The sequence below is a fragment of the Pongo abelii genome, chromosome 18 (assembly GCF_028885655.2).
Source record: "Pongo abelii isolate AG06213 chromosome 18, NHGRI_mPonAbe1-v2.0_pri, whole genome shotgun sequence".
Taxonomy (NCBI): Eukaryota; Metazoa; Chordata; class Mammalia; order Primates; family Hominidae; genus Pongo; species Pongo abelii.
Genome location: NC_072003.2, coordinates 20,707,867 through 20,735,666, shown reverse-complemented (window position 1 = coordinate 20,735,666; position 27,800 = coordinate 20,707,867). Strand labels below are relative to the sequence as shown.

The 27,800-nt window shown below is 55.1% G+C and overlaps 1 protein-coding gene across 1 annotated transcript in view; it reads left to right on the top strand.

Moving 5' to 3' along the window:
* LOC129047449 (ras GTPase-activating protein 3-like) overlaps positions 1–27,800 on the top strand; it is a 106,692-nt gene that overhangs the window by 38,705 nt on the left and 40,187 nt on the right. The window contains 1 exon segment of the mRNA XM_054534798.2: positions 19,812–19,915. Coding sequence (XP_054390773.1) covers positions 19,812–19,915 — 104 coding nt within the window.

Below are 27,800 nucleotides of genomic sequence, written 5' to 3'. Positions count from 1 at the left end.
GTGTAGGGAATTTTTCTGTGTGTAGACAATGTCCCGAGCGTGTATATCACCGTCCCATTTTCCCGCATGTAGACAATGTCCCGAGCGTGTACATCACCGTCCCATTTTCCCGCGTGTAGACAATGTCCTGAGTGTGTACATCACTGTCCCATTTTCCTGCTGCTTAGTTTGAGGAGGAGATGCTTCCTGGGGCTCTGGTGTGCAGGCAGCTGAGCTTCTGCCCTTGGTGGTGCGTGGGTGTGAACTGGTGTTGGCTAAATGCTCCCGCTGTCCAGGAAGTGCATGTAGGTGGCGGCTCCCCTGTGCGGACTCGTAGGAGTGCTTTTTAATTAGAGATGAACTGGGAAGCTCGCACTCCACAAAAGAGTACAAATTAAGGATTTAGAGAGGAGGAAGTACTAAGAAAGCTTTTTTCTTCCTGTAAAATTTTCTAAAATAGCTATACAGAAGATGGGTGTTAACTGAGGTAAGAGGCCTAGAAAGTGTTTATTGATATGATTTGAGGAAGAGAGGAGTCAGCCAAGAAAAACAAACTCTTAAAATCAACAAGTTTCCCCCTCAGCTTGAGCGTGTGAAGATGTGGGTGCCGACCCCAGCATGTCCAGGGCACAACCAGAACTTGTGTTTCTGAAAAGCTCCAGCAAAGCGGCCAGGCCGTACTCCGAGGACCACTGCAGTTGCACACCAGGACGTGGCACGTGTGGGATATGCACAGGGACAGGAAGTCACGGCGATTTATGTCGGGGGTGGGAAGAGAGAAGCCGGGGAGCGTGTGCCAGGCAGGGCCTCAGTGCCGCGGCCTCGGGGGAAGCATGGGCAGCTGGGTTATTGGGGATCACAGAACATGTCCGTGTAGCTGTGACTCCACCGTTCAGTTCAGAAGCGTGGGTCGTGTGCTTTGATCAAAACAGCTATTTTGATTTTGAGAACATGTTTAGCTAAAGAACTATGTCCTCGCATCTGGCTACTTCCAAGTGGGAATGAACAACCCATGCTGATGACTGGGTGAGTTTACCTACTAGAAAACTGTGAGGGGTCTCCTGCCCCGGAGAGACTGGGGCTCATATCACTCCGTCAATGACAGTGCTTCCAGAAGGCTTTGGCGCAGCTGCCCTCCAGGGCGAGGAGTGAGAGTCATTTGTGTTATGTTAATGCACACTCCTGGTTCTTTGAAATAACTCGTCAAAAAGAACTGCAGGCTGAGGAGCATTGTCAGGCACCCAGTCCGGCTTTGCGAGAGTGTCTTGGGGTTGCCATGGTGATGACTGCGCACAGCCGTTCTTCTGAAGAAAATGGGAAGAGACATGACCGGGCCCTTCAGAAGCGCCTTTGGAGCTTCCCTGGATAAAAGTCCGTTCTGTGTTTAAATGGTCTGTTGTTAGAGGCCTGTGGATTGTAGGCCTGGAGAATTACTGGCAGTCTTTATCAGGCTGGGATCCTCTCAGACCTACTGAATCAGAGCCAGTGAGAGGAGAGTCTGTTTGGGAACCTCTCTTTCAGGTGAGGTTGAGAAATGGGGGCCCATTGTCTTTCAGATATTTCAGAAGAATTTAGAAATAGAAATCCTGGTTCTGGCCGGGTGTGGTGGCTCACACCTGTAATCCCAGCACTTTGGGAGGTGGAGGCCACAGCGAGCCATGATTACATCACTGCACTCCAGCCTGGGCAACAGAGCAAGACCTTGTCTCAAAAAAACCCCAAAACACACACAACAAAAGACTGATAGCAAAGAAAGAGAAACCCATGTGGGACAGTTCCAAGAGAGTAAAACTGTGGTGCCATTTAGTGTGGACGCCGGCAGCCCTGTCCATTTGGAGGGCTGTGCGGGCTGGCCGCCCCTGTAGTGTGAGGGCAAAACACAAATCAACCCACCCCATACGAAAAGTTGGCAGGAAAGGTACTTGAATCCAAAAGCTGGCTCTCTCATAAATTTGCAGCTGGAATCCATACTACATCTGTGGTCAGAAGCCCTCAATCGGTGCATATGCATTAACGTAGTCCTGTATTAGTCATTGGTCAACATCTACCTGAGAGGCAGGTGTCAGGCAGGGCTGCCCTGCATGCTGGGGAGTTTAGCCCTGGCCACCGCCCCCTCCTCGCTCCATGGTGGCACCCACTTTGGGGCCGGTCCCCAAGTCTCCTGGTCCCCGAGTCTCCTGGCCCCTGAGTCTCCCACCCCCCAGTCTCCCAGCCCCCAAGTCTCCCAGCCCTCTGAGTCTCCCAGCCCCCGAGTCTCCCGGCCCCCCGAGTCTTCTGGCCCCCCGAGTCTCCCAGCCCCCCGAGTCTCCCAGCCCCCCGAGTCTCCCAGCCCCCAATTCTCCTGGCCCCCTGAGTCTCCCAGCCCCCGAGTCTCCCAGCCCCCAAGTCTCCCACCCCCTAGTTTCCTAGCCCCCTGAGTCTCCCAGCCCCCAAGTCTCCCAGCCCCCGAGTCTCCCAGCCCCCCGAGTCTCCCGGCCCCCGATTCTCCCAGCCCCCAAGTCTCCCAGCCCCTGAGTCTCCCGGCCCCCCGAGTCTCCCAACCCCCGAGTCTCCCAGCCTCCACGTCTCCCAGCCCCCCGAGTCTCCCAACCCCCGAGTCTCCCGGCCCCCCGAGTCTCCCGGCTCCCTGAGTCTCCAGGCCCCTGAGTCTCCCAGCCCCCAAGTCTCCCGGCCCCCCGAGTCTCCCACCCCCCAGTTTCCCAGCCCCCCGAGTCTCCCAGCCCCCGAGTCTCCCGGCCCCCGAGTCTCCCAGCCCCCTGTGTGCTTCCTCCAAGGTCAGCATCACCTTTAAGGTCTGATCGCTCATTTGGCAAAGTCGCTGTGGAAAGAAAAAAGCCCACGTCTGCATCTCTGAGCTCAGAAGGGCCCCAGGGTGCTCTCTGGCCACTGGGTCTGCAGCCTGGCAGGAGCCCCTTCTCACATTCCCTGGGGAGAAGCACTTGGGTCAAGTTTGATTTGCTGTTGCCCAATATCGCCGTCTGACTCAGTGGGAAGCTGCAAATGGAACATGTGAGGAAGGAAAGGCGGAACTCAGCTTCTCTTCTTCCCTCTTTCCCACTAAGGAGGTTACCGACCCAGCTCCACCACGGGCCTGTGTCCCCCAAGCCTCCTCCCTGGGCCGCGTGTCTGAGGCCCTGGAGTCTGTGGGGCCTCTTTAATGAGTGCTGAGCCAACGTCTGGAGAGAGTGTCCTCTGTCTTCCCTTTTTTCTGTATTTTTCAAGGTGGAGGTTGAAGCGCAGCGTCTGTCACAGGTTTAACTTCAGAACATATCGAAGTGGACACATTTCAGAGAACAAGCCCTTTCTCTCTGGCCCTTCTACAAGAAAGTGATTTTGACAGTTTCTGTCCTACTAGAAAAATATTTTTCTGAGGTTGGGAGTGAACTTTGTTCACAATCCATACCTTTTAGAGCAATCATTTTTAGTCATTTAAAGGGCAGCCACTATTTGTTTCCTTATTTACTTAAACTAAAAGGCTCCCTGAAATTGGATTGGCAGGGCTGGGGTTTGGGAACTAGCTTCCCGCCCTGGACCTCCCCTGGGCTGGCACCCACAACCCTAAAACAAGGAGATAACCCCGCTCCCCAAGGCTGCACTGTGGTAGAAATCACCGTCTCGTCCAGCAGAAAGGAGCAGCTGGCGTCACGCACAACAGAACCTAAATCTCTCCCTGCTGGGTTAGTCCAGTCATTTGCAAGAATATTCAGTAAGTGTCGTGTCCTCATTTCCTTCCATCCACGTAAGGACGTGGAATGGTGTCTGTCCCTGCCTGCTTCCTCTGCGCCCACGTGGCCGACCTCTCCCCAAACCCTCATCCACGCAGACAGTTCTGGCTCAGGGAGGTGCTGCCTCAGGGTTCTGGGTCTGACCCCATCCCCTGCCGCTGGGGTTGAGGCTGGGCAAAGCCCTCTGCCCCATGTGGAGCCCTGGCCCCCCCTTTCTGTGGAGTTGCCCCTGCGTCCTTTGCAGGGTTCATTTGCATGCCCATCTCGGGGAGAAGGGGCCGTGGCCACAACAGGAAGAAACTGCAGGCGTGGCCGGTTTCTGTGCCTCCTCCACCCAGAGGTGCCACAGCCTGAACTCCTGCTCTGAAAGCTGGTTATGCGTTAGGTTACAAAGCTGTGTCTGTAGGAAAAGTTTTTTGTTTAAAAAATCATGAGCACCCCCAAAATGATCTGGATACGCAGACAAAAACATCAATGTGATGGTGATTTCTGAGAAGTGGAATTATGGGGGAGTTCTTGTGCTTTTGTTTGTGTTTTATGTACAATTAGAAGTTACAAGTCAAGGAACAGACAGATCTTCTAGAGCTGAGCGAGGAGAGCTAGGTCTTCCCAGTCAGACGAGGACATCAGACATCACCAGGGACCCTCACTTGGTGGCCCTGAGGGGAAGGCTCTGAGCTCTTCTGGGTGGAAGCCCATCCCATCCTGTGTGCATGCAGCAGGTGTTTGTTAAAGACAGGGAGGTTTCTTTCTGTTCATACTGCAAGATGTAAATCACCCCCATAATAGTACTTTTGTGTAGTAGAAATGACTAAACCAAGAAATGTCTCCACAGCTCCAAAGTTTTTCAGGAGGGGAGAAGTTATTTGGGGTTAGAAACTGAAAGGGGCAGGAGGAAGTTGGTGGTTTGGGAGACAGATGGTTCATTCTCTCAGATGCTTTTAATAAAAACCAAGTTGTTGACTTAGGAAACACCGACTTTGACATTAGGCGACTCATGAAAAGTCACATTTCCCATGAACATTTATTTTCACTCTTTCTGAAGTTAGAGCTTAAACAAAAACCTGCTTGACACGACTGGAGGCTCCTTGAAGCCCAGAACATCCCAGAACAGCTGGGGTAGGGGACCCGTCCTCAGCCCCAGAGTACCCCAGGTGGGGGCCCATCCTCAGCTCCAGGGTGTCCGCAGGTGGGGGCCCATCCTCAGCCCCAGAGTACCCCAGGTGGGGGCCCATCCTCAGCCCCGGGGTGTCTGCAGGTGGGGGCCCATCCTCAGCCCCAGAAGTGCCCCAGGTGGAAGCCCATCCTCAGCCCCAGAATACCCAAGGTGGGGGCCCATCCTCAGCTCCAGAGTGCCCCAGTTGGGGGCCCATCCTCAGCCCCAGAGTACCCCAGGTGGGGGCCCATCCTCAGCCCCAGAGTGCCCCAGGTGGGGGGCCCATCCTCAGCCCCAGAGTGCCCCAGGTGGGGGGCCCATCCTCAGCCCAGGTCGGGGGGCCCGTCCTCAGCCCAGGTTGGGGGGCCCGTCTTCAGCCCAGGTCGGGGGGCCCGTCCTCAGCCCACATTGGGGGGCCCATCCTCAGCCCAGGTGGGGGCCCATCCTCAGCCCCAGAGCGCCCCAGGCCAGGGATCTGTTCTCTCAGTCCTGGAATGCTGGCCCCAAATCTCCCAGCAGGTCAGAACCCCTGGCCCTGTCTGTATGACCCCCAAGCCCGGCCCAGCATCTCCATCTCCACCCACATGTGTGTCCTTTCATGTCATGCTGGCTCACAGGAGCACGCCAGTGTCAGAATGATGCAGGGGGTTCTCTCAGCCGCATAGGAACTCAGAATAGCCGCATAGGGGTGCTGTGTGCAGTGGTGTGTGGCGTGCCTGGCGACCACAGAGCCCATGCACTGAGGGGCAGCTCCTCGGTACCCCTGAACAGATGGGGAGACTGAGGCTTGGGGAGGTGAGGCGGCTCACCACGGCTGCTGCAGCTGTGAGTCTCTGTGAGTCTCAGCCCAGCCCACCTGCTTTCCTCACTGAGTCTTTGGGTTCCGTTTGAAGACTCACAACTCTATTTGCCAACATTTCAAAAAAAACAACCCCACCCATCTTGAACCACAGGAGGCTGCAACCCAGTGTGTGCGGGGCTTCTGCGGAGACCTGCTGTGCTGGGTGGCGAGTGGGCTGTGAGCTGACCACGGACCCCTGCCCTCCAGCCTCTGACCTCTGGGAGCCAGGGCTGCGTGGCCCTGCAGTGCTGGGTGGTGGGTGGGCTGTGAGCTGACCACGGACCCCCATCCTCCAGCCTGCAGTCTGTGGGAGCCAGGGGTGTGTGGCCCTGCAGTGCTGGGTGGCGTGTGGGCTGTGAGCTGACCGCGGACCCCTGCCCTCCAGCCTCCAGCCTGTGGGAGCCAGGGCTGTGTGGCCCTGCACTGGCCATGTGCTTCTGGTGGGTGTGTTTTTCCTCCTGTCCTTTGCGGAGATGGAGCATTTTCCCTGGCCGAGTTGCCCCTTCTCTGTGGGGCGCCTCTGAGGATGAGTCAGGCAATGACTCAGGAGCCGCAGAGCTCAGCCCAGAGGCTGGCTTGAGAGCCCCAGGGCTGCTTCGCAGACCCGGTTTGGGGTTTGGTTCCTCTTCACGCAGCCTTTACCCTCTACCCCGAGGCTGGGGCAGCCCTGGCAGCTCCCGGCTCCCCCCAGGGTTTGGGAAATGGGCCCCGAGCCGGCAGCAGAGCACAAAGCTGGGAAACCAGGTTTATTTTCTTATAATCCGCGATGGGAGCAGCCGCAGGCGGGATGGGGCAGCGCCAGCCTCGCGCAGATGCTGGGAAGTGACTCAGGGAGGAGAAGGCGGGGGGTTTCTCTGCCGGTCCCAGCTGAGCCCCTGCTCCGGGCTCCAAGAGGAGGAGGAATTCAGTTCAGATGGTTTCCCCTCATCAGAGCCACTACTTAAAGGTCAACACTGTTTTCTGCAAGGGTTTTTTTCTTTTTTCCCCGTGAAGGTTTGCTTGATTCTGTGAAACTTCCTTTGCACTTCTTCCAGAAATGACAGAGGGGAAGGAGACTTTGCCAGGGTCTCTGCCTCAGAGGGAGAGGCTGCTGCCTGCGTTAATTTCCTAGGCCACATGGCAGGATTTCAGGCGAGCCTGGTTCTCTCAGGCCGCACTTTTTCTTTATTTGGAAGGAGAGTTCCAGAGCCCTCGGGCGGTGAGTGGGGGCCGCCTGGGCCAGGCATTCATCCTGCATCTGACGGCTGCCGACCTCGGCTGGAGACAAAGCCGGCCTGTCCGAGAGAAACCCTGAGGTTAAGCTGCTGATGGGAAGGGGGGCGCCTGGGGGCTGTGTGGCCCCTTTGAGTCCATCAGAAAGAAGAGATTGTCCGGCACAGGCCACCAAACAAGGATGGGGGATGGGAGGAATGCCCTAGCGTTCAGCCGGTTTCATTTTTCTTTTGGAAAACGCTTTAAACTCTGCTGCCCAGGAAGGAGAAAGCACAAACCTTCCTGCTGATGAAAGAAAATGGGTGCCCCCACCGTGAGACCCACGGACAGCGGGGGGCTGTCTGTGGGCCTGGGCTTTGCACCTGGGAGTGTTGGTGCTGTGTGGAGGGAACCGAGTCCTCAGGCTGAGCCTGGACTCCCCACAACAGCATGGGGGGGAAGCCGCTGTCCTCAGACTCCGCGTGGCCTCCAGTGATGGTGCTGTGGCCACTTCCTGCCGGGCGCTCACCATGGGTACTGGGTGGGGCTGGGAGGACGTGGGTCATAGGCCGTTCTGCCCACGAGGTGACGTGGTCGAGGTAGACGTGGCTGGCCTCGCAGCCTCTGCTCCTGCAGGTCCTGGGACGCTGCGTCCATCTGCTGGAGCTCATTTCAGAGTTGGCCGATCACATGTCCATACCCACTGGTGACAAAGTTAACAAATTTGTTTTTTTTTTTTAGTTCAAAAAAGATCCTCCTTAAATGTTGTGAAATAATATGTCTTTTAAGTTGCAACACACATTCAGAAGTTCCCAGAGGGTTAAATCCTGAGCACGAAAAGATGGTCATTCTAATAGAAAACAGGCCCAGAGCATTTCAAGAAAAAATGAGATTTAAAACTGCTCATAAAAAGATGGACATTCCACCTCACCAATGAGCCAGACATTTAAAATTTAAGCAGGTTTTTGCTACCGGTTTAGCAAACTGTAAAAATATTTATAAGATGGCGTATGCTGGGGGTGGACGCTGGTCCAGACTCCCTGGAGGGTTCTGTGGCTTTGTGTTTCGAAGGCCTCAGGACAGTGCACATCCTTGGAGGAATTCATCCCACGGGGACAATCAGCTGCTGCACAGATCTCCGTTCCCAGGGTGCTCACCCCTGCTGCTCCCACCGCACAGCGTGCGGATGGCAGGGGGACCTGGCACTGCTGTCCACACACACACATGCTGTCTGACCCCAGCATTTTATCAGCTCTTTGGAAAGTGGCCCATGGCCTGATGTGAAAGGAAAAAGCTGACTCTGTCACAGGGAACATAACCTCACTTTTATTTAAAAAATTTACCTGTATTTCCATTCATATCTTCTATATTTATAACATAAATATTTACTATTATTTTTAATATATTTTTATTATAATGAGTTATAGTATGAATATACTTATATTTATATTATAAATATCGTATTTATGTTATAAATGTAATACAAATATATTTATATTTTGTATATTTTAAACCTATAACATTTATATATTTTATTCTATTTTATATCTTTGGAGAAAAAATCCCAGGAGGATGTTTCCTGGAATGTTAATTCCAGATTCCACTTTCTGATTTTTTTACGTATTTAAAATTTTGTTTCTTTAAAAATAGCTTTATTGAGGTATAATTCAAACACCATACAATTCACCCTTTTTAAAATGTACAATTCAGTGGTTTTTAGTGTATTTGCAGAGTTGTGCAACCATTGCCACAGCCAATTTTAGAACATTTTCATCTCCCTAAAAGGACACTTGCACCCTGTAATCCTCCAGTTTCCGGCTTGCAGCCTCTCCCGCGGCGACAGACGCGGGTCTGCGTTCTGTCCCCGGCTGTGCCTCTCTTGGGCATTTTGTGTCAGTGGAAGCGTCTGGCCCATGGCCTCTGTGCATGGCCTGTCGGTCGGCACCACACTGTGGATGCCTGTGGTGTGGGGCCAGGGGCCAGGCGTCCTTCCTCTCCAGGGCTGAGCACTGTTCTGCTGTTGCTCCCTCAGCAGCCGAGGCCCTCCTGCCTTGTTTCCACTTTCTGGCCGTCATGACTGAGGCTGTGAGCATGTGTGTACGAGTCTGCGTGCAGACATGGGCTGTGAGCACGCGTGTCCGAGTCTGCGTGCGGACGTGGGCTGTGAGCTCGCGTGTCCGAGTCTGCGTGCGGACGTGGGCTGTGAGCACGCGTGTCCGAGTCTGCGTGTGGACGTGGGCTGTGAGCACACGTGTCCGAGTCTGCATGCGGACGTGGGCTGTGATGTCTCTTGCTGCACACCTGGGGGTGGAACCGCTGGGTCCTGTGGCGACTGTGTGTTGAATGTTGGAGGAACCGCCAGCCTGTTTTCCGTGGCGGCTGTGGCCACTTGACCTTCCCACAGGTTGTGTGTTTGGATTCACGTCTCCACCTCCCTACCCTTGTTACTGTCTCTTTGATGACAGCCATCCCGGTGGGTCTGATTTTCTTTGTACAATGCGAGCCCCCGCCTCAATGAATTTTTGCTTAAAAAAAAGCAATTTGTTGTTTTTAATTGAAATGAAAGGAAGCATTCTTTCCTATGCATGTGTGTGTTTTTTTTTAAGCAAACAAAATTCAAATCATAAGGAAGTAAAAAAAAAAAGACCCACAGGAAAATTCTGAAAACTTGCACATAAATGGAATTACAAATCAACTCATCGTGGAAAATCGTGTCTTGCTGGATGTAGGTTATAGGCACAGTGGAAAGGGAGATGGGGCCTGCAGACCCCAGACGTGGACATGGTCCAGGACGGCGCCAGCCTGACCCTCACCTTTGCTGCCCACCGTGGGACCTGGAGCCCCCCGCCCACCGTGTCCCCTGAGCTGGCCTGACCTCGCCGTCCTCCCTGCTCGACCCCTGTGCCCTGTGCTCTGTGCAGACGCGTCCCCTGTTGAGTCTCAGATGGAGTTAGATGGAGTTACCACCGCAAGCGCAGGTGACGGCTGAATCCCACTGCCGCCTCCGTGGACAGGGCACCAGAAACCCTCTGGAGAGAAGGCAGCCTGCCACGCTTTGTGATGAGCAGTTCACTTAAGGATCGTGTTAGACCCCATGGCTAGTATAGATTTCAAGGCTCCTATTTCTTTCTTTCTTTCTTTATTTTTTTTTTTTTTTTTTTTTTTTTTTTGAGACAGAGTCTTACTTTGTCGCCCAGGCTGGAGTGCAGTGGTGTGATCTCGGTTCACTGCAACCTCCGCCTCCCATGTTCAAGTGATTCTCCTGCCTCAGCCTCCTGAGTAGCTGGGATTACAGGCGTCTGCCACCATGCCCAGATAATTTTTTTTTTTTTTTTTTTTTTTTTAGTAGAGATGGGGTTTCACCATGTTGGCCAGGATGCTCTCAATCTCTTGACCTCATGAGCCGCCTGCCTTGGTCTCCCAAAGGGCTCCTATTTCATAACCCATCACCCTTAAAGAGCCTTTCTCTGAGGTGGGCCTGGGCGCCTGGGGTTTTTAGAAACCTTTCCAGGCAACCGTAGTTTGCGGTTCTAAGAGGAAAAACATCAAGAGCCCTAAGAACCCAAGCCCCACGCATCGAGACAGCGTCCCCGGCCGTGGCGGAGGGTGGAGAAGGGAGAACTGAGTTGGGTTTTGGTGTGGCTATTTCTGTGGTATTCCCTCGAAATATTTGCCACCGGAAAAATGAAAAAACTCTAAGTGCTTTAAAGTGAGTAATTTCTGTGCGAGGTCTCGGGAAGAAGAAATGTCTCTGTGTGCAGTGCCCAGGCCACGTCTGCTGGCTGTGGGGGGCTCCGTCTGCCGGCTGTGGGGGGCTCTGTCTGCCGGCTGTGGGGGCTCCGTCTGCCGGCTGTGGGGGGCTCCGTCTGCTGGCTGTGGGGGCTCCGTCTACCGGCTGTGGGGGCTCCGTCTGTCGGCTTTGGAGGCCCCGTCTGCTGGCTGTGGAGGTGGCAGAGCCTGGCTGGGGTCTTCACGAGGGCCCAGCCTCCTGCTCTTCACAGGGAGCCTCAGGGAAGGTGGGGCCTCTGCCTTCCTTTCAAGCCGCTGGACTTGAGCTGACCACTGATAACACCGCAGCTCCACCGCGGGCGAGCGCAGCACTGGGGGACAGTCCTGGCCCGAGCTCTGGGCGTGCGCGGCTCCAGCTGCATCCTGCCCGCCTCTCGCCTCACTGGAAGCAGAGCGGAACGGGGCGTGTCCGGTCCTGGCCCTTCGCATCCCCGCAGGCCCCTCACCTCCTGCAGGAGCCCGCCTGGCTTCCTGGCAGTCTTGGCTCTGCCAGAACTGAATTCCTGTGGTCCCCATGAGGACAACCAGGATTTGCTCGGCACCGTGGCCTCTCGGGCTCACCGCTGCACTCTGCCTGCAGAAAGCCCCACCTGTGGAGGCTTGGGTGACCTTCCCTTCCTGGTCCACTGTGCCAGGCCTGGGCAGCTCCTGGCTGCTGACCTGAGACAGGCGATTCCTCCCTGCACGCCCACTGCCCCATCCGTACATCCATCCATTCAGTGTCTTGCATGGGGCCTGCACGTTCCCAGCTGCTGTGGTGAAATGTCTGCTCTGCACCACGTGGCCTCGGCTGCACCCTGACCTCTGACCTCGGCTCCCAGCAAGCTCCCGTCCTGCCCTGCCCTGCCCAGGCCACGCCGGCCTCCTCCTTGCTCCTACGTCTTCATCACACACAAGCCCTGCTGCCTCGAGGCCTTTGCACCTGGTGTCCCTCTGCCTGGACCCCTCCTGCACTCTCCGCGCCGTCCACAGCCTCATTCATGTGTTCACTTGTCCTCCTGCGGACAGGGCCATGGACAGGGCCTCACCGTCCATGGCCCTGTTCAAGCACTGACTCATCTGTAAGCCTCCCCGTCCCCCGAGTGAGGCCACAGTGCCACCCCCGCCAGCCTCGCGCGCGTTTGTGGTTCTGCGTGCTCTTTGTCTGGCTCCACGGGGCCGGGACTTTGCTTCATCGGCTGCTGTTCCCACAGTCTAGAACAGGGATGGGCAGCTGAAACAGTCATGGGGAGAGAGCACTGTGGTTTCTGGGTCCAGTGAGCCATGCCTGGCGGGGGCCAAAGACATCAAAGGTGCTCCCAGTTGTTTGGTCCTGGTGTGTGGGAGGCCCTGCCATGTGCTTGTCTCACTGTGCAGGGCAGAGGAAGAAACCTCCGAGCCAGGCAGTGGCGTGTCCTGGGGAGGCCGCTTTGGGGGCAGAGCCAACTGCCCTTCCCCAGCCAAGCGCCCTCTGTGCCCGCAGGCCACACTGTGGAGTGGGTGGTGTCCTGAGGCTGAGAGATGAGGGAACTGGCCTCTGGCAAGGCAGCGTTGAAACGTGGACGTCCCCGGAGGACTCCATCTTCAAAGTCGTGCTTCCCCCAGCAAGGCCCGTGTGGGCACCTGTGCCTCCTGGGTACCTGCGCCTTCTGGGTACCTGCGCCTCCTGGGTACCTGCGCCTCCTGGGTACCTGTGCCTCCTGGGTACCTGCACCTCCTGGGTTCCTGCGCCCCCTGGGTACCTGCGCCCCCTTGCATGGGCTTCAGCAATGTCTGTCACAGATTCTTACATTTAGACGTGCCATATAGTCTTCCTGGTGGAGACTGATGTCCCTTTGGCCTTGTGAAGCTCACTAGGGCCTGAATTAGGTGGGGAGGAGCAGCTGCATGGGGGGACTGTGCTGTGAAGATGCAGGAGGGCCTGACAGCAGCTCTGCCAGGCGGGACTGTGCTCTGAAGATGCGGGAGGGCCTGACGGCGGCTCCACCAGGCGGGACTGTACTGTGAAGATGCAGGAGGTGCAGGTGTTTGGTTTTTTGAGACAGGGTCTCACCCTGTCACTCAGGCAGGAGTGCAGTGCTGCGATCACAGCTCACTGCAGCCTGGAACCCTGGGCTCAAGCGATCCTCTGCCTCCCTACAGACATGCACCACCAAACCCATCTAATTTTTAAATTTTCTGTTGAGTTGGGGTCTTGCTGTGTTGCCCAGGTTGATCTCTAACTCCTGGGCTCAAGTGGCCCTTCTGGCATGGCCTCCCAAAGTGCTGGGATTACAGGCGTGAGCCACTGCATCTGGCCTGGATGCAGGTATTTAAAAGAGCTTAGGGAAGTTCTTCAAAAAAGGTTCTGGCCTTCAACTCCCACTTCAACTACTGATTTTGGTTCTCATTGGGATGTAAGTTTCAGAGCACTCCTGGGCTCAGGAGAAGAGCAGCTCCTCTGCAAGGGGCAGGGCCACCTGTGTCCACAGCAGCAGGGCCTGGGAAGGGCATTGTCGGGCAGGCGAGGACGGGCATGGGTGCTGGTCTGGGCATCAGTGGCGTTGCTCTGAGAGGGAAGGAGATGCTGTCCCAGCGAGGGTGGCCTCAGGTCTGGACCCTCAAGTGGACACTGTGTTTTGGCTCTAGGACTGACATGGCCCAACAGGATTTTCTGCAAAACAGGAAATGGTCTCTGTGTGTTCTGTCCAGTCTGGTGGCCACAAGTCATGGGCTGGTGAGCACCCGAGGAGCTGAATTCTGTGGTGGGAATCCAGGTTCGGGAGAGGTCGTCAGGCAGGTGTGCAGACAACGTGAGCTGTGAGCTTCATGCCCGAGGAATCCGCTCTTCCTGCTGGATGCGTGGATGGTGGTGATGGCCTCGCCATAGCCGCAGCACCTGGAGCTGGCCCCTGCCAGGCACGTGGTCTCCGTGGGGCTCATGGCATCCCTGGAGTCTTGGGGCGATGTCACTCTGGTGCCCCGTTTGCAGGTACAAACCTGCCGTTCTAGGAGCTGACTGATGCTCCCGGCCTTCATCCCTGTCCTCACACCCCCGAGTGGTCAGGCAGGGGCTTCACTCGGCTGGTTCTGGCTTCCGTGCTAAAATGAATGAATAGGACAGGACAGTGAAGAAAACGCACACCTGGGGAAGTGACCTGGGAACTCACCGCCCCCCACTGACCTCCAGGACTCCGGCCTTCCAGGGCCTCAGCCAGGCCCTGCCCTCTTCAGCACATTGGAAACACCCGCATCTACCCAGTGTGCGCTAGGATGGCAGCTCTCCAGCCTCCAGCCTGCAGGCCGAGCCCGCGCCCCAGGGAAGCCATTGTACTGGGTCCCCTCGTGCTGAGCACCCCAGCTAGAGGTGCCCCTTCCAGGTCTGGGTGTGGTTGGTGGCGGTTTTATGGGTTTTAGCCATGGGTTCATTCTCAGAGGTTGTTAACTGCCCCCAGAAGGTGGGGAACTGCCTCCACTCTCCTCCTTGAGCTGGGGGTTTTACATTCTTCCGGGAGTTTCTTCAGGGCTCCCTGGCTATGGCATCGTGGCCTTGGGTGTCAGGCTGGCTCTGTGCACAGTCACTGTGGGGAGAGGTTTCCTTCCTGTGAGGGCCTCCACTGTCCCTGGAATCACCCTTCTTATTCCCTAGATAAATCATCGGTCTAAGAAGCTGAAAAACCCTCTATTCTGGCACAGAGACTGGCTCCAGCTTTCCTTGAAATCCTGCAGAACCTTCATTAAAATGAGTGCAAGGCCTGTAGCACTGCCACCTCTCTGGACCCCACTGCCCTGCGATGCCTCCTCCTCTGGGCAGCCTCCCCAGTGGCCTCCTGGTCTAAATCTCTCTGCCCAGGCAGCCCTGCCCCCTGCTCCACACCGTGTGGACTTCGCATCCAGAGTCCAGCTGCTCTCCCCTCTTGGGCTCGTCTGGCTCATGGGAATGAAGCTGGTCACGGTGGTTGGTGGCTCAGGGCTCCGTTGATAAGGCCGGCCGGCCGCCTACAGATGTCCTGCCTGGTTTTCTGAAAGACTTGAGGTGACCTGCAGGAAACAAAGTTAGTAATAACTTTATTAAGTTTAAAAAGTTATATGAAATAAGGAGAAAAACATTAAAATAGGCAATTGGAACCACTAGAATAAATGACATCAGAGATGCAAAATGCTCACCCATCGCCTGTGCTGGAGCCCGTTCTGGCTCCAGGGTTCTCAGCTCCAAATGTGTAAAATGGAAATGTGAGTGTGGTGTTCCCCTTCTTCAGGAGGGGGGACCCCGTGTTTCCCGAGGACAACAGCTCCTCTTAGCGGGGGGGGGGGCAGCCTGACAGAGGGCCCCAAAGTGCTGCCTCCCCTGCTGCGATTCAGGAGCAAGGTTCTAAAGCCGTTGCTGGAGAAATTCCTGGGCGGAGGCTGGTAGAGGTCTTGCTCCCCAGGGGTAGTGCAGCAGGGCTTGGGCAGCAGGGCTAAGAGCGCAGCATCCCTGGGGGCTGCCTGGTAGCAGGGTGTTCAGTTGCTCTGCCAAAGGCTCTGCACAAGTGGCTCCTCTCACTGTGACTCTGCTTGGCAGTGGGGGGCTCGGTGGGGGGAAGCCCACGGCAGAGGCTGTTGGCTGGGCACCTGGGAAGATCCCGTGAGGCTTCTGGTGGTGCTGACACCTGTCCGTGGAAATTGAGGTGCTTAAAATTCATAAATAAACCAGAAATCCATTCAATAAAAAGAGATAAAAATAGCAGAAAGAGGAAGCTACGAGAAACATACGAACTCCATAAAATTATCACCACAGACTGGACGTGCCCCTTTCTAAATGTAAAAGCGGTTTATAGCAACACAGCATGGCCTGAGTCATGGCACGATCCCTGGGGTTAGTTTCATTTCATCAGATGTTGGAGTGCCTCGGTTTCCCACCCTGTGCATCGGGGTGGTGAGGAAATGTGCAGGGTTAAATGCCAGGTGCGCGGTGCCCGTGTGTGGGGTGTGCTCAACGCTGGCATCCTCATCTCACCGCCCCTTACCACGCACAGGACACGCACCAAGTATGCATCAGACACACATCAGACACACATCAGACACACACCGGACACGCATCAGACACACATCAGACACACACCAGACACCACTCACCGGACACACATTGGACACGCACTGGACATGCATCGGACACCCATCAGACATGCAATCCAACCCGACCTACTTCCTCCTCCCCGCCTTCCTGTGAGGCAGGCACAGGCCCATGTGGTGGGGTCCTCAGTGCCTGTGCGGGGGCGGGGGGCTCTCGGGAAACAGTGACACCGTCTCACGGCAAGGTGGCCAGGTGAACCCCGAGGCCCAGGTTGCTCTGAAGCTGCTGCAGCTTCCTGACAAGCTGGCTGCTGGAGTTTGTGCCAATGGAGGGCATCCGTTCCATTCTCTGGCAGCTTGGCTGTCGGTGCTTGTGGTTCTGAGGTTTCTCCACGGTGAATGAAGCTTGATTTACGCCTTTTGGCTATGCATTTGCTGCGAGGCCTGGAGCTGTGCGTGCTTCCGCTGGGCTTCTTGTGTGAGATGCACCGTGGCTGGGACAGCCTGAGCACCTGCCACTCCAGAGCAGGAAGTGAAGCCTCCAGCCCTTGGTTCTTGGGGCTCTGCCGGGAGCGAGCGGGGCTGGAAACGCCAAGTCCAGGCTGCTTCCGCACATTCAAGCACCACAGCTTCCTGCCGTCGCTTAGGCGTCAGTGGCCCTGAAAGTTGCTCTGGGATGTACAGAAGAGGCCGTTATGTCGTTGTAAAAATCCCAAATGTTTTGTGGATTACTATTAATTGTTAACGCTTGTCCTGTGAGTAGCTCGTCACCTGAGGCCTTGTCGTGAATATTAAAATGCGCGTCTGGTGTCCCTTTTGGCTTCGAGGTTGATGGTGGTTTTTCCTGCCAGTGGGGACGCTGTCTGCAGAGCACCAAGCTTCTCCAGGGAGGCCGCTGGGCGCTGCCTGGGGAGTGTGCGTCCTGCCCCGAGATCCTGCAGCTGTGACTTTACACAGGATGGAGGCGGGGTCACGACCCCTGTGCTTTGTTATGAAAGCAGTGCATTGTGTGGGGTGCATCTGTGGTGTCTTTGTGTACATGTGCACCCAAGTGCTCCAGGGCACACACATGCACACACCCACGTACACGTGCCTGTGGGCATATGCATCCACGTGCCTGTGGGTCGCCCACCCCAGGTTTGGGCCTATGCCTGTGCCGTATCTCCTGTGGGCACGAACACGCACACATGCCTGTGGGGACACACATACGGGCACACACATGCACACTCAAACACGTGCCTGTGGGCATACACGTACGGGCACATGCATGCACACACACACACATGCCTGTGGGCACACGCACCCATGGGCACACACATGCACACACGCACACACATATGCCTCTGGGCCCACACACCCATGGGCACACACGTGCACACATCCACACACACATGCCTGTGGGCACACACACCCCTGGGGGTCCCTGACATCAGATCTCAGTGGTGCCCACGCAGACACAGGAGATCAGAGGATGGCTCGCCTGCGTCAACGACCAACTCGAGAATGTGTTTAAAGGAAACGTGACTTTCTAATGGGCCTTCATTAACCAGGATTCTGCTACAACGGAAGTCTGTGGAAGTCCCTGAGCATTCTGCCTTCATTGAAAGATAAAGTGATGTTTCTTTTGTGCATAAATGGATACTGCTGTGTTTCCAAAATGCTTAAAACAATGTAGGCATTTTAGGCTTCCCTTGGAAGATTGTTTTATGACAAAAAGTGGTTTTCTGAGTAAACGTTACCTAGTCTCTGACCCAGTTATAAAAGTAATGAAATCAGTGAAATCCAAATGAAATGCCTGTCATTAAGGCCACTGCAGGGCGAAGGGGTGGGGCCTGGATTCCGGACCCCTCCCACCTGGACTCTGGGCCCCTCCCACCTGGGCTCCGGGCAGCAATGGTCGCCCACCCCAGGTTTGGGCCTATGCCTGTGCCGTATCTCCTGGTTTAATTTGCATTTTCTCAAGGGCTAATGACATGGAGCATTGTTAATACCTTGTTGGCCATTTGTCTTCTTTGGTGATATGTGTGTTCAAATCTTTTACCCCTTTTTAAACTGAATTATTTGTTATCATTTATTGAGTTATAAGAGTTCTTTATATATTCTGGATACAAGTCCTTTATCAGATAACTGACTTACTAATATTTTTTCTAGTCTGTCTTTTCATTTTTTATTTTTTTAATTTTTATTATTTTTTTGAGACTGAGTTTTGCTCTTGTCACCCAGGCTGGAGTGCAGTGGTGCTATCTTGGCTCACTGCAACCTCTGTCTCCCGGGTTCAGGTGATTTTCCTGCCTCAGCCTCCCGAGTAGCTGGGACTACAGGCGCCCGCCACCACGCCCTGCTAATTTTTGTATTTTTAGTAGAGATGGGGATTTGCCGTGTTGGCCAGGCTGGTCTCGAACTCCTGATCTTAGGTGATTCTCCAGTCTCAGCCTCCCAAAGTGCTGGGATTACAGCGTGAGCCACTGCACTGGCCCTTTTCACTTTTTAAATAATGCTTTTAATGCAAAAAATTTTTTAATTTTGATGAAGTCTGATTTTTCATTTATTTTTCTTTTGGCACTTGTGCTTTTGGTGACAGATCTAAGACATCTTTACCTGACTCTAGGGTGCAGGTTCATTCTCATTTTCTTCTCAGAGGCTGGTAGCTCCAACCCTTACACCCTTACACATGGGTGCGGGGTCTGAGCTCATTTCTGTGTGTGGCTGGGGTGGGGCCTGCGCCGTTGGTGACTGTGTGGACGCCCCCCTGGCCCAGCACCATTGACCTTCCTTTGCTTTCTATCAGAATGGTTCCTCCATGAATAGCTTACATCTTTCCTATTTTGGACCTTAGCATAAATGTGCGTGAAAGTGGGCTTGTTTTAAGTTCTGAGTTGGTGGTAGCTGTGCGTGCACCGTGGTAGTCGCCAACAGGTCCAGCATGGGGAGGAACCTAACCCCACCTGTGCCAGTCCAGAACAACAGGGAGGTTTGCTGAATGGCCAGGCCCACTGGCTTCTGCTTCTTTATTGGGGTTGCGGTTATTTCAAGTCTCCATCTGTGGGGCGGCTGCATCTCCGGGTGACTCACGTGTGGGCGGCCTGAGCTGTGTACTCTGTAAGCACAGTCAGCAGCGGGGGCCTCTCCCCCAGGAGCGAGGGTGGCTGGGCAGTCAGCAGCGGGGGCCTCTCCCCCAGGAGCGAGGACTCTAAGCACAGTCAGCAGCGGGGGCCTCTCCCCCAGGAGCGAGGACTCTAAGCACAGTCAGCAGCGGGGGCCTCTCCCCCAGGAGTGAGGACTCTAAGCACAGTCAGCAGTGGGGGTCTCTCCCCCAGGAGCGAGGACTCTAAGCACAGTCAGCAGTGGCGGCCTCTCCCCCAGGAGCGAGGACTCTAAGCACAGTCAGCAGTGGGGGCCTCTCCCCCAGGAGCGAGGACTCTAAGTACAGTCAGCAGCGGGGGCCTCTCCACGAGGAGCAAGGACTCTAAGTATAGCCAGCAGTCGTGGTCTCTCCCCGAGGAGCGAGGACTCTAAGCACAGTCAGCAGCGGGGGTCTCTCCTCCAGGAGTGAGGACTCTAAGCACAGTCAGCAGTGGGGGCCTCCCCCGCAGAAGTGAGGATTCTAAGTACAGACAGCAGCGGGGGTCTCTCCCCCAGGAGCGAGGACGGCTGGGCAGTCAGGACTTTGTACTGGATCTCTGGATAAAAGCAGCGGTCCAAGGCACTGGAGTGCTGTGTTTTATGTTTAATGCATAAAGGGAGCCACCACCTGCTCCAAAGCAGGTACCTTCAAAACATCATGATGGCCCCGAGGCTGGATCTAGACCTGAGCATGTACCATGGAAGTCATTCTGGCAGTGGCCATGGTCTCTGTGGAGGTCTCTGAGATTCCTGGACCGCCAGGCAGCCCAGCTACAGAAGTTCACCTGTGCAGTGCAAAGGCTGGAGGTGGAGGCCAGGGAGCAGCCACAAGGCCCTTCACCCCACAGTGAGCTGCAGGTTCATGTCTCATGCATGCCACACACTGCAGGGCGTTCTCATGGCACATTTAAAACTAAGACCACAGGTGTGTGCCCCAGGGGTGAGGCGCGAGCGTGGCCTGTGTTCTAACTGGTGCTTTTCTTTGTCTCTCTAGCCCCTTTTACGGAGAAGACTTTTACTGTGAAATTCCTCGGAGCTTTCATCACCTGTCCTTCTACATTTTCGATAGAGACGTTTTCCGGAGGGATTCCATCATAGGTAGGTGATGAATGAGCATTTACTTCCCCTTTTCTGCCTTTTCTGTACCAGGGGAGTATTAGCACTTCAGTCCAGAGCCTGGCTGGATGGTGCTGAGGGGTCGCTGCAGGGCTCGAGGTCACAGCAGCCCTGGGTGTTCCTCCTGATCCACGCTCGGGATCTGGCCTGGCGTCTGTGGTCCCTGCTAGAGCATCACACCAGGCTCAGGTCAGTGAGCGCTGCCAGTCGAGGCTTCCGTGGCCTCTCAAGACAAGAGCACAGCATCCCCGACCCTCTTCAGACAACTTCCCAGGGCTTCTCCCTGAGGCATCTGCGGGGGGACCTTTGCACGGATGTGGGGCCCTCCCTCCTCACCACATCCTGGCTGTCCCTGTCCCAACTTTAGTCCCCATGGTGTGGGCATGGGAAGGGCGGGTGGGGGGTGGGGGCATGTGGCCTCAGTTTCCCCCTGGTTTTTGGGGCAATACAGTGACTTCCAGGAGATGGTGTGTTTGGAGCAGGGCTGGGGCTGCTCTTGGAGAAAGCTCATGGGCAGCCCTGCCTGGGATCACAGGAAGGTGGCATCCTGTAAGTTGTGGGGCCTCTGGGCAGAGTGGACTTCGGGCTACTCGGGGAGCTCCTTGTTCCTAAATGCAGCCAGAGGACCCCATCATGAGCAGACCTCACGCAGCAGGCCTGGGAGGCTGAGGTATCAGGCTAATTCCCGCCATGACGCCGGGAGAGCCAGGAACGGAGGAGGGGTCCTGCGGCACCTGAGCTCACGCCCAGGATGGGCGGCTAGGGAGCCAGTGTGTACTGGCTGCCACAGCCTGAACCCAGATCCCAGGTGGTGCAGGCTCCTCGTCTCCATGGCTGCCAGGATGCCGAGTGGGACAGGGCGGGAGGAGGAGTCCCCCAGGGGGACCCCCAGCTCAGCCCGAGGCAGCCTGAGGTTCCGGGGGTGCAGGAGGCCAGCGAGGCCACGAGGGTGCTGTGCGTAGGCAGGGTCCGTGTCCATCTGAGGCTCACCGCTCACACTGGCTCCTCACACCGCGTCACGGCCGCTCCACTCCACGCCGGCTGCCCCCCTTTCCCCAGCGCTCACCTCTGTCCCTCAGTTGTGGGCTTTCTTCATTGTCCCTGTCCCTCTGTGAGCTGTGGACCAGGATCTGTGATCTGATCCATTCCCAGTGCTTGGCAAACAGAAGTGAGAGAGGCACGGCCAAAGGTCCACCTCAGAGCTTGAGTGTCCTAAAACCCAGCCTGTCCCCACTGGGCGGCCGGCAGCTAGTGTGTGTCAGCACGATGTTGAGGGTGGGGGCATGAGAGAAACGGGTTAGCAGGTAACGCGTAGGCTCCTGTCTGCACTCTGCCATGTCCCGGGCCTCCACAGCAAGTGCCGTGACAGAGATGACAGAGACGCCCATCCTGACCAGTCTTGCTGTCTGCCTGGCATTGAGACAGGCTTGGCTGGGTGGCAGCTGTGAACCCAGAGGCCCTCAGGGCCAGGCAGGGCCTCACCTGGCATTGATAAGGCCGGTGTCCCCTCACCATTGCAGGGGTCGGGACCTGGACATTTTTGGGACTGTTGTTCACTGTACCCAAGTGATTATTCTTAGAAACTGCTGTGCTTTTCATAGAAGTCTCCCGAGTTTGTTTAGAAAATACATGGAACGGGTCACATGGATCTCAGATAATTGACCTTTGACTTCATTTTGAGCGGGAACACTGTGCTGGGTGCTTCCGCAGTGGACACCCTGGCCCTGAAATGCGATTGCAGAAGGTGTTTGTGCTCCTGAGTGCAGTGGGCACCTGGCCCCCCTTCAGGGTCTTGCTGTGATGGGCCTCGTGGAGCCTTGTTGTTGAGATGGTCTTGAGGGTCCAGCGTGACCCCTGCACCCCCCTGCTCAGTGTCTGCCTGGGAGGCCCTCAGGTTCAGGCCCATAGCTTCATGTCACATTCAAGCTGGGTGCTGCGGAAGGATTCCCTCTTCCTCTCTCCCTCTGACCAGGGCATCGGCTCCAGGGCTAGTGGCTGGCAGTTCTCCCTCCTGCCTCTGGGCTCAGCCGCTGTGCACCCCACTCCTGAGGCACCTCCTTCTCCATCCCCACATCCTGCCATGCCCACCTCCGGGACTGGGGCCTACTGCAGGAGATGGCCTCCGACCCCGCGGCATGGGTGGGCTGCCCTCCGTGACCTGCCTCCCGTGCCCCACTCGTTGGTTGTGGTTCTTTTGCCTGTTGTGCTGTGTCCACTGGACAGAGCTTCCTGGAGCCCATGGTCCTGCAGGGCAGGCCTGTGTCTCGCTCCTGTGTTCTCAGCCCCTGCCAGGGGCCTCCAAGGGTGTTCCCAGAAGAAAGGGAGGTGTGGAATCCAGATTTTTCAGTGGAGGCTAATGGTGTATCTGGTGGGGCTCAGCCTGTGCTGGGCACCACGTGCGAATTGAGGTGTGACCACGTGTCAGGCCTCATCACCAGCTCAGTTTATACTCGAGAATCCACAGGGACTTGATTCATTCTCGAAGGTGTATGAGACATTTTTTGAGTGACAACCCTAAGGAAAGAGAAATTAAAAAATTTTTTTGCACATTTTAGTAAGAGAAGCTGATCAAGTTAGTTCTGGAGTTATGTGCTCTGAAAATAACCAAATCAGATATTTATTAATCATTCTGTTGACGTCATCTGCTAGTGGTCCTTGGTGGCTTTACGATGACGGTGACTGGACTTGGATGTTTCACTGTGGCTTTCGCAGCCATGAAAATGGGTGGCTGTCTGGATCTCCGGTAACGATTTATCTTTATGACGCTAATTATGTTGTTACCGGGCATGAAACACCGGGTTCTGGGGAATGCGTTTCTGAGTGGAAGCGCGCGGTGGCCACTGGCTTCCTGGCTGCGTGGTTCTCCTGGTTGTCTTGTTTCTAGCAGCTGCCCACGCCCTGAGGAAACCCCACCTGCCAGCAAGTTTCCCTTGGGGCGGCCACAGCTGTGCTCAGTTGCAGGTTCAGGTCCAGGAGTGAGAGGTGCCGCGGCAGGTGCCAGAAGGGAGTGGGGGCGTATTCCTATGGGGTTGGGGGTGGGGGTTGGGGACGGGAGGGCATCTTCAGTCTGGAGGGGGAGGGTGGTGGCGACAGAAACTGAGAAAGGCAGCTGAAGCCCTGCCGGGATACGGCGCAAGTGAGACTTGGGGAAATAAAGGCCTGCCCTCAGCCCTCCCCAGCCCACCCCGGCACCTCCACCGGCCGCAGTCAGCTCCCGCCGCAGCAGGAGCAGAAGGAAGAAGTGTCCAGTGTCGGCGGGCCCCGGGCCGCGTGACTGTAGCCTCCTCTGTCCCCGGGTCCATGGCCCACAGAGCGCTGCTGCCGGCGGGAACTGTCAGTCAAGCTGGGCTCCCAGCCGCAGGGCCGTGACCTGCGGGACACACGGGGCGCGGGCTCCTTCAGGATTCTAGGCGCAGGGAGGCGGCCTCTGCCTGGACTCGGCTGCGGGGCGCTGCACCCACGGAGCACAGACCGGAAACGATGGCTCCCTGCAGCTCGGATGCGTGAACCGCGGAAATGCGGGAGGCCCTGCTCGGCGCTGTCAGTCCGGAGCATTGGAGTCTCCGCCCCCCGTGCTGGCGCCTCCCTCCTCTTCCCACTAGGCCTCCACCTTCCTCTGGGCCCCGGCTCTAGTAACACCACGTCCCCCTCCATTTGCCCCTCCAGCCCCTAGAGACTCTCTGAGGCTTCCCAATGGGGTGGGGGTGCAGTGAGACCTCCATTCTTTTTTTTTTTTCTTCTTCTTCTTCTTTTTTTTTTTTTTTTGAGACGGAGTCTCTCTGTCGCCCAGGCTGGAGTGCAGTGGCGCGATCTCGACTCACTGCAACCTCCACCTCCCGGGTTCACGCCATTCTCCTGCCTCAGCCTCCCGAGTAGCTGGGATTACAGGCACCCGCCACCACACCCGGCTAATTTTTTGTATTTTTAGTAGAGACGGGGTTTCACCGTGTTAGCCAGGGTGGTCTCCATCTGCTGACCTCGTGATCCGTCCGCCTCAGCCTCCCAAGCAGCTGGGACTAGAGGCGCCGGCCACCACACCCGGCTAATTTTTTGTATTTTTAGTAGAGACGCGGTTTCACCGTGTTAGCCAAGGTGGTCTCCATCTGCTGACCTCGTGATCCGCCCACCTCGGCCTCCCAAAGTGCTGGGATTACAGGCATGAGCCACCGCGCCCGGCCGAGACCGCCATTCTTTGTGTATAAATCAGGTGGTCTGCAATTGACATATGGTAAAGTTCACTGTTAGGTGTAGCCTTCACCAATGTATGCAGTTGTGTAGACAGCAGCACAACTCAGATATGTTCCCACAGCCCAGAACACTCCTTTGGGCCCCTGTGGGGTGGATTTCCTACCTGGCCCACAGCCGCTGGCAGCCGCTGCTCTGGGGCCTGTTCCCACAGTTGCCTTTTCCAGGAGGCCACGTGAGTCAAACCCTGGAGGGGCCGAGCCCTCTGCCACTGCGCTGGTCCCGCGCTGTGCGGCTGTGAGCCAGGTCACCCCCTTCCACTGCCCGTGGGTTTCCATCATACAGACACACCTCAGCCGCCTCATCCACTCGCTGGATTGTGTCTAATCCTCAGGACTTATGAATAAAGTCACCGTAAACATTCTCGGATAGGTCTTTGTGTGGACAATGTTTCTGTTTCTTACTCTGAGATAAATGCGTGGGAGCGAGGTTGCTGGGCCACTGTAGGGTGTGTGTTTACTTTCATTAAAACTACCCAACCGTGTCTCCAGGTGGCCGCCCAGTCTGCCTTCTCTCCAGCAGCGGGTGAGAGCAGCAGGTGTTTCGCATCCTGCCCGGCCCTTAGGACGGTGAGTTTTTATTCTCTAGTTACCGTTTGCACTCCCGTAGGTGTGCACTGTCTCACTGTGGCTTTTATTGCGTGTCCGTGAAGAGTGGCATCGAGGACCTCTTCTTGGGCTTAGTGATGGCTCCATTCCTTCTTTGGTACATTTTTCAAATCTTTTGCCCTTTTAATTGGGTTGTTTTCTTGTTACTTTTTAAAGTTCCCTGTATATTCTGGATACGAGTCTATCACAAGTGTGCTTTGCAAATATTTTCTTCCAGTTTGTGGCTTGTATTTCATTTTCTTACCATTGTCTTTGAAGAACAGAAGTTTTTAATTTCGATGGTCCAGTTTATCACATTTTTTTCTTGTATGATTTGTACCTGTGGTGTCATGTCTAAGAAAGTCTTGCCTATCCCATGGTTGTGGCAGTTTTCTCCTGGAAAGCGTGTGCTTTCAGTGTTTACATTTAGTTCCATGATCTGTTTCAAGCTAATTTTCACTTATAGCACAAAGAAAAGGGTCGAGATTCTGTTTTTTCCACATAGACATCCGTTTGTTCCGGCGCCCTTGGTTGAAAGACGACGCTTCCTCTGTTGACTTTGGCACATTTACAGCTTAGTTGGCTGCACTGTGTGGGTCTGTTTGTGGCCTCTGTATTCTGTTCCATCTGAGGTAGGAGGCGGGACTGCACTCTGGAGGCAGGGCTTGGACACCGAACCAAATTGAGGACTAGCTGAGACAGGGATGGGTGGAAGCAGCTTTCCATCAGACACACCTGCCAGTGTGCCATGTCAGCTTACCATTGCCATGGCAATGCCTGGAGGTTACCACCCCTTTCCATAGGAACAACCCCATGACTCGGAAATTACCACCCTTTTTCTAGAAATGTCTGCATAATCTGTCCTTTAATTGACATATAGTTAAAAGTGAGGATAATAAGACTGCAGGAGTGCCAGGAGGTGCCACTCTCAACACCCCTGCTCTGCAGGAATGGCTGAGACTCTCAACACCCCGCCCGTGGGGAGTCCTTGCTGTGCAGGAGCAGTTTCAGAGCTGTCACTGCCGCCTCCATAAAACTGTTTTCTTCCACCACCACCTCATTCTCGAATTCTTTCCTGAGTGAAGCTACAGACCCTCTGAGGCTAAGCCTCAATTTGTGGCTCACCTGCCCTGCGTCATATTGATCCACCTGTCCTCATGCCAATACCACACAGTCTTGATCACTATAGCTTCATAGCAGGTCTTATGTTGTAGTGTAAGATCATCAAATTTGTTCTTAAACTTGTTTTGCTATTCTAGATGCTTTGAATTGCCATATATACTTTTGAATGAGCTTCTCAATTTCCAAAATAGCCCCACAGGAATTTTGACTGGGATTACATTGATCTATAGATTAATTTGGGGAGAATTAATATCTTAACAAAACTGAGTCTTCAAATCCATGGACATGATATATCTTTCCACACGCTTGGGTCTTTCCAATTTCTGTCATCAGTGTTTTGTGATGTGTTTTCAGCCTACACATTTTGCACACTTAAAAACATTTATTTCCCTGTGTTTTATGTGTTTAATGGAGTGGTTAAAGATTTCTTAGGTAGTCCACCAAAAGCACAAACCTAAAAGCGTAATTTTGTGAAAGATGCTGTTTTTGTGTAATTTTCATGGTCATTGCTCGTATGTACAAATGCAGTCGACGTCTCCACACTGACTTTGTGTTCTCTGTTCTTGCTAAACACACCAATTAGTTCTATTAGCTTTGCTTGTAGATTTTTTTTTGTACATTCTATGAATAAAGGCTTTTATTTCTTCCTTTGGGGTCTGTATGGCCTTTGTTTTTTCCTCATCGCCCTGGCTGGGACACAGGTGGGGTCAGAGGGAGGCGCGCGCATCTCAGCCGCATTCCCTGTCTCGGGCAGCTCTTGCTCAGTTGTGTCCTGTGGCTGTTTCCCCTTTTTTTCTGGTCCCTCTGCAGCTGGTCCCCCGTCTGATGCCCTCCAGACCCCTGTTCTGAACGGGCCTGGCCAGCACAGATGCAGCAGAAGAAAGTGACCCTTCCGGCCTCTCGTGGTGAGAAGGCAGCTGCCTTTGCCCAAGTGAGAAAGGGAGGCCCAGAGTGTTCGGTAAACTTTTCGGTGTGACTCAAATAGATGGGGACGACCCTGTGGATTAGGCACATCAGAGAAATTTAAGTAGATGCTGTGGCTTTTAGATCAGGCATTCTCTCAGGTCAGCATCTGGGAATATGAACACGCATGCTTCAAATGTCCACGGCCCCCACTGTTGAATGTGGCTGGCTTCTAGAAGGAGAGGCTGGGGGCTGGTGACAGAAATGACCCCACGTCGGGAATGAGGTGGCAGGGGCAGGGATCCCTTCTCGAAGGGATTTTAAATCCTTTTGAATGTTGTGGATTTTGTTCTGTTTCTGTTACCTATTAAAAAATTAAGTGAAGTACTTCTAAAATTAAAGACTTGTAATCATGTGCCAGTTACAAGATTCTTACCCACGTAAATATGTGACTTCTCCCGTCCCAGTTTCAGCTCATAAAAATGTGAAGACACAGTGACATTGCAAGTATTTAAAACTTCGGACTTCAAAACTGACCCTCCTGTCCAGCTGAAGGCGTCTTGGAGTCTGAAGATTTATCCCTTTTCACTGAAATATATTGCCCAGCTCAGCTTTAAGACGTTTTTCTTTCATGTGGCTTTATTCCTGTGAGACTCAAAACTGAGGTTCGTGTTTGGGGGAAAGGGGGGGTTTTGCAAGAGCCACGCAGCGGTCGTCAGAGGAGAGGACAGAGCCCCCACTCGGGACCCTTGAAGTCAAAGGCGGCCGCCCAGGGCTGCCGGTGGGAGGGCGGGGGGCTCAGCGAGTGAGGCGGGGCGGGAGGGGGCGGGGGGGCGCTCAGCGAGTGAGGTGGGGGGTGGGGGGCTCAGTGAGTGAGGTGGGGGCGGGGGGGCTCAGCGAGTGAGGCGGGGCAGGAGGGGGTGGGGGGCTCAGCGAGTGAGGCGGGGCAGGAGGGGGTGGGGGGCTCAGCGAGTGAGGTGGGGGGCGGGGGCTCAGCGAGTGAGGCGGGG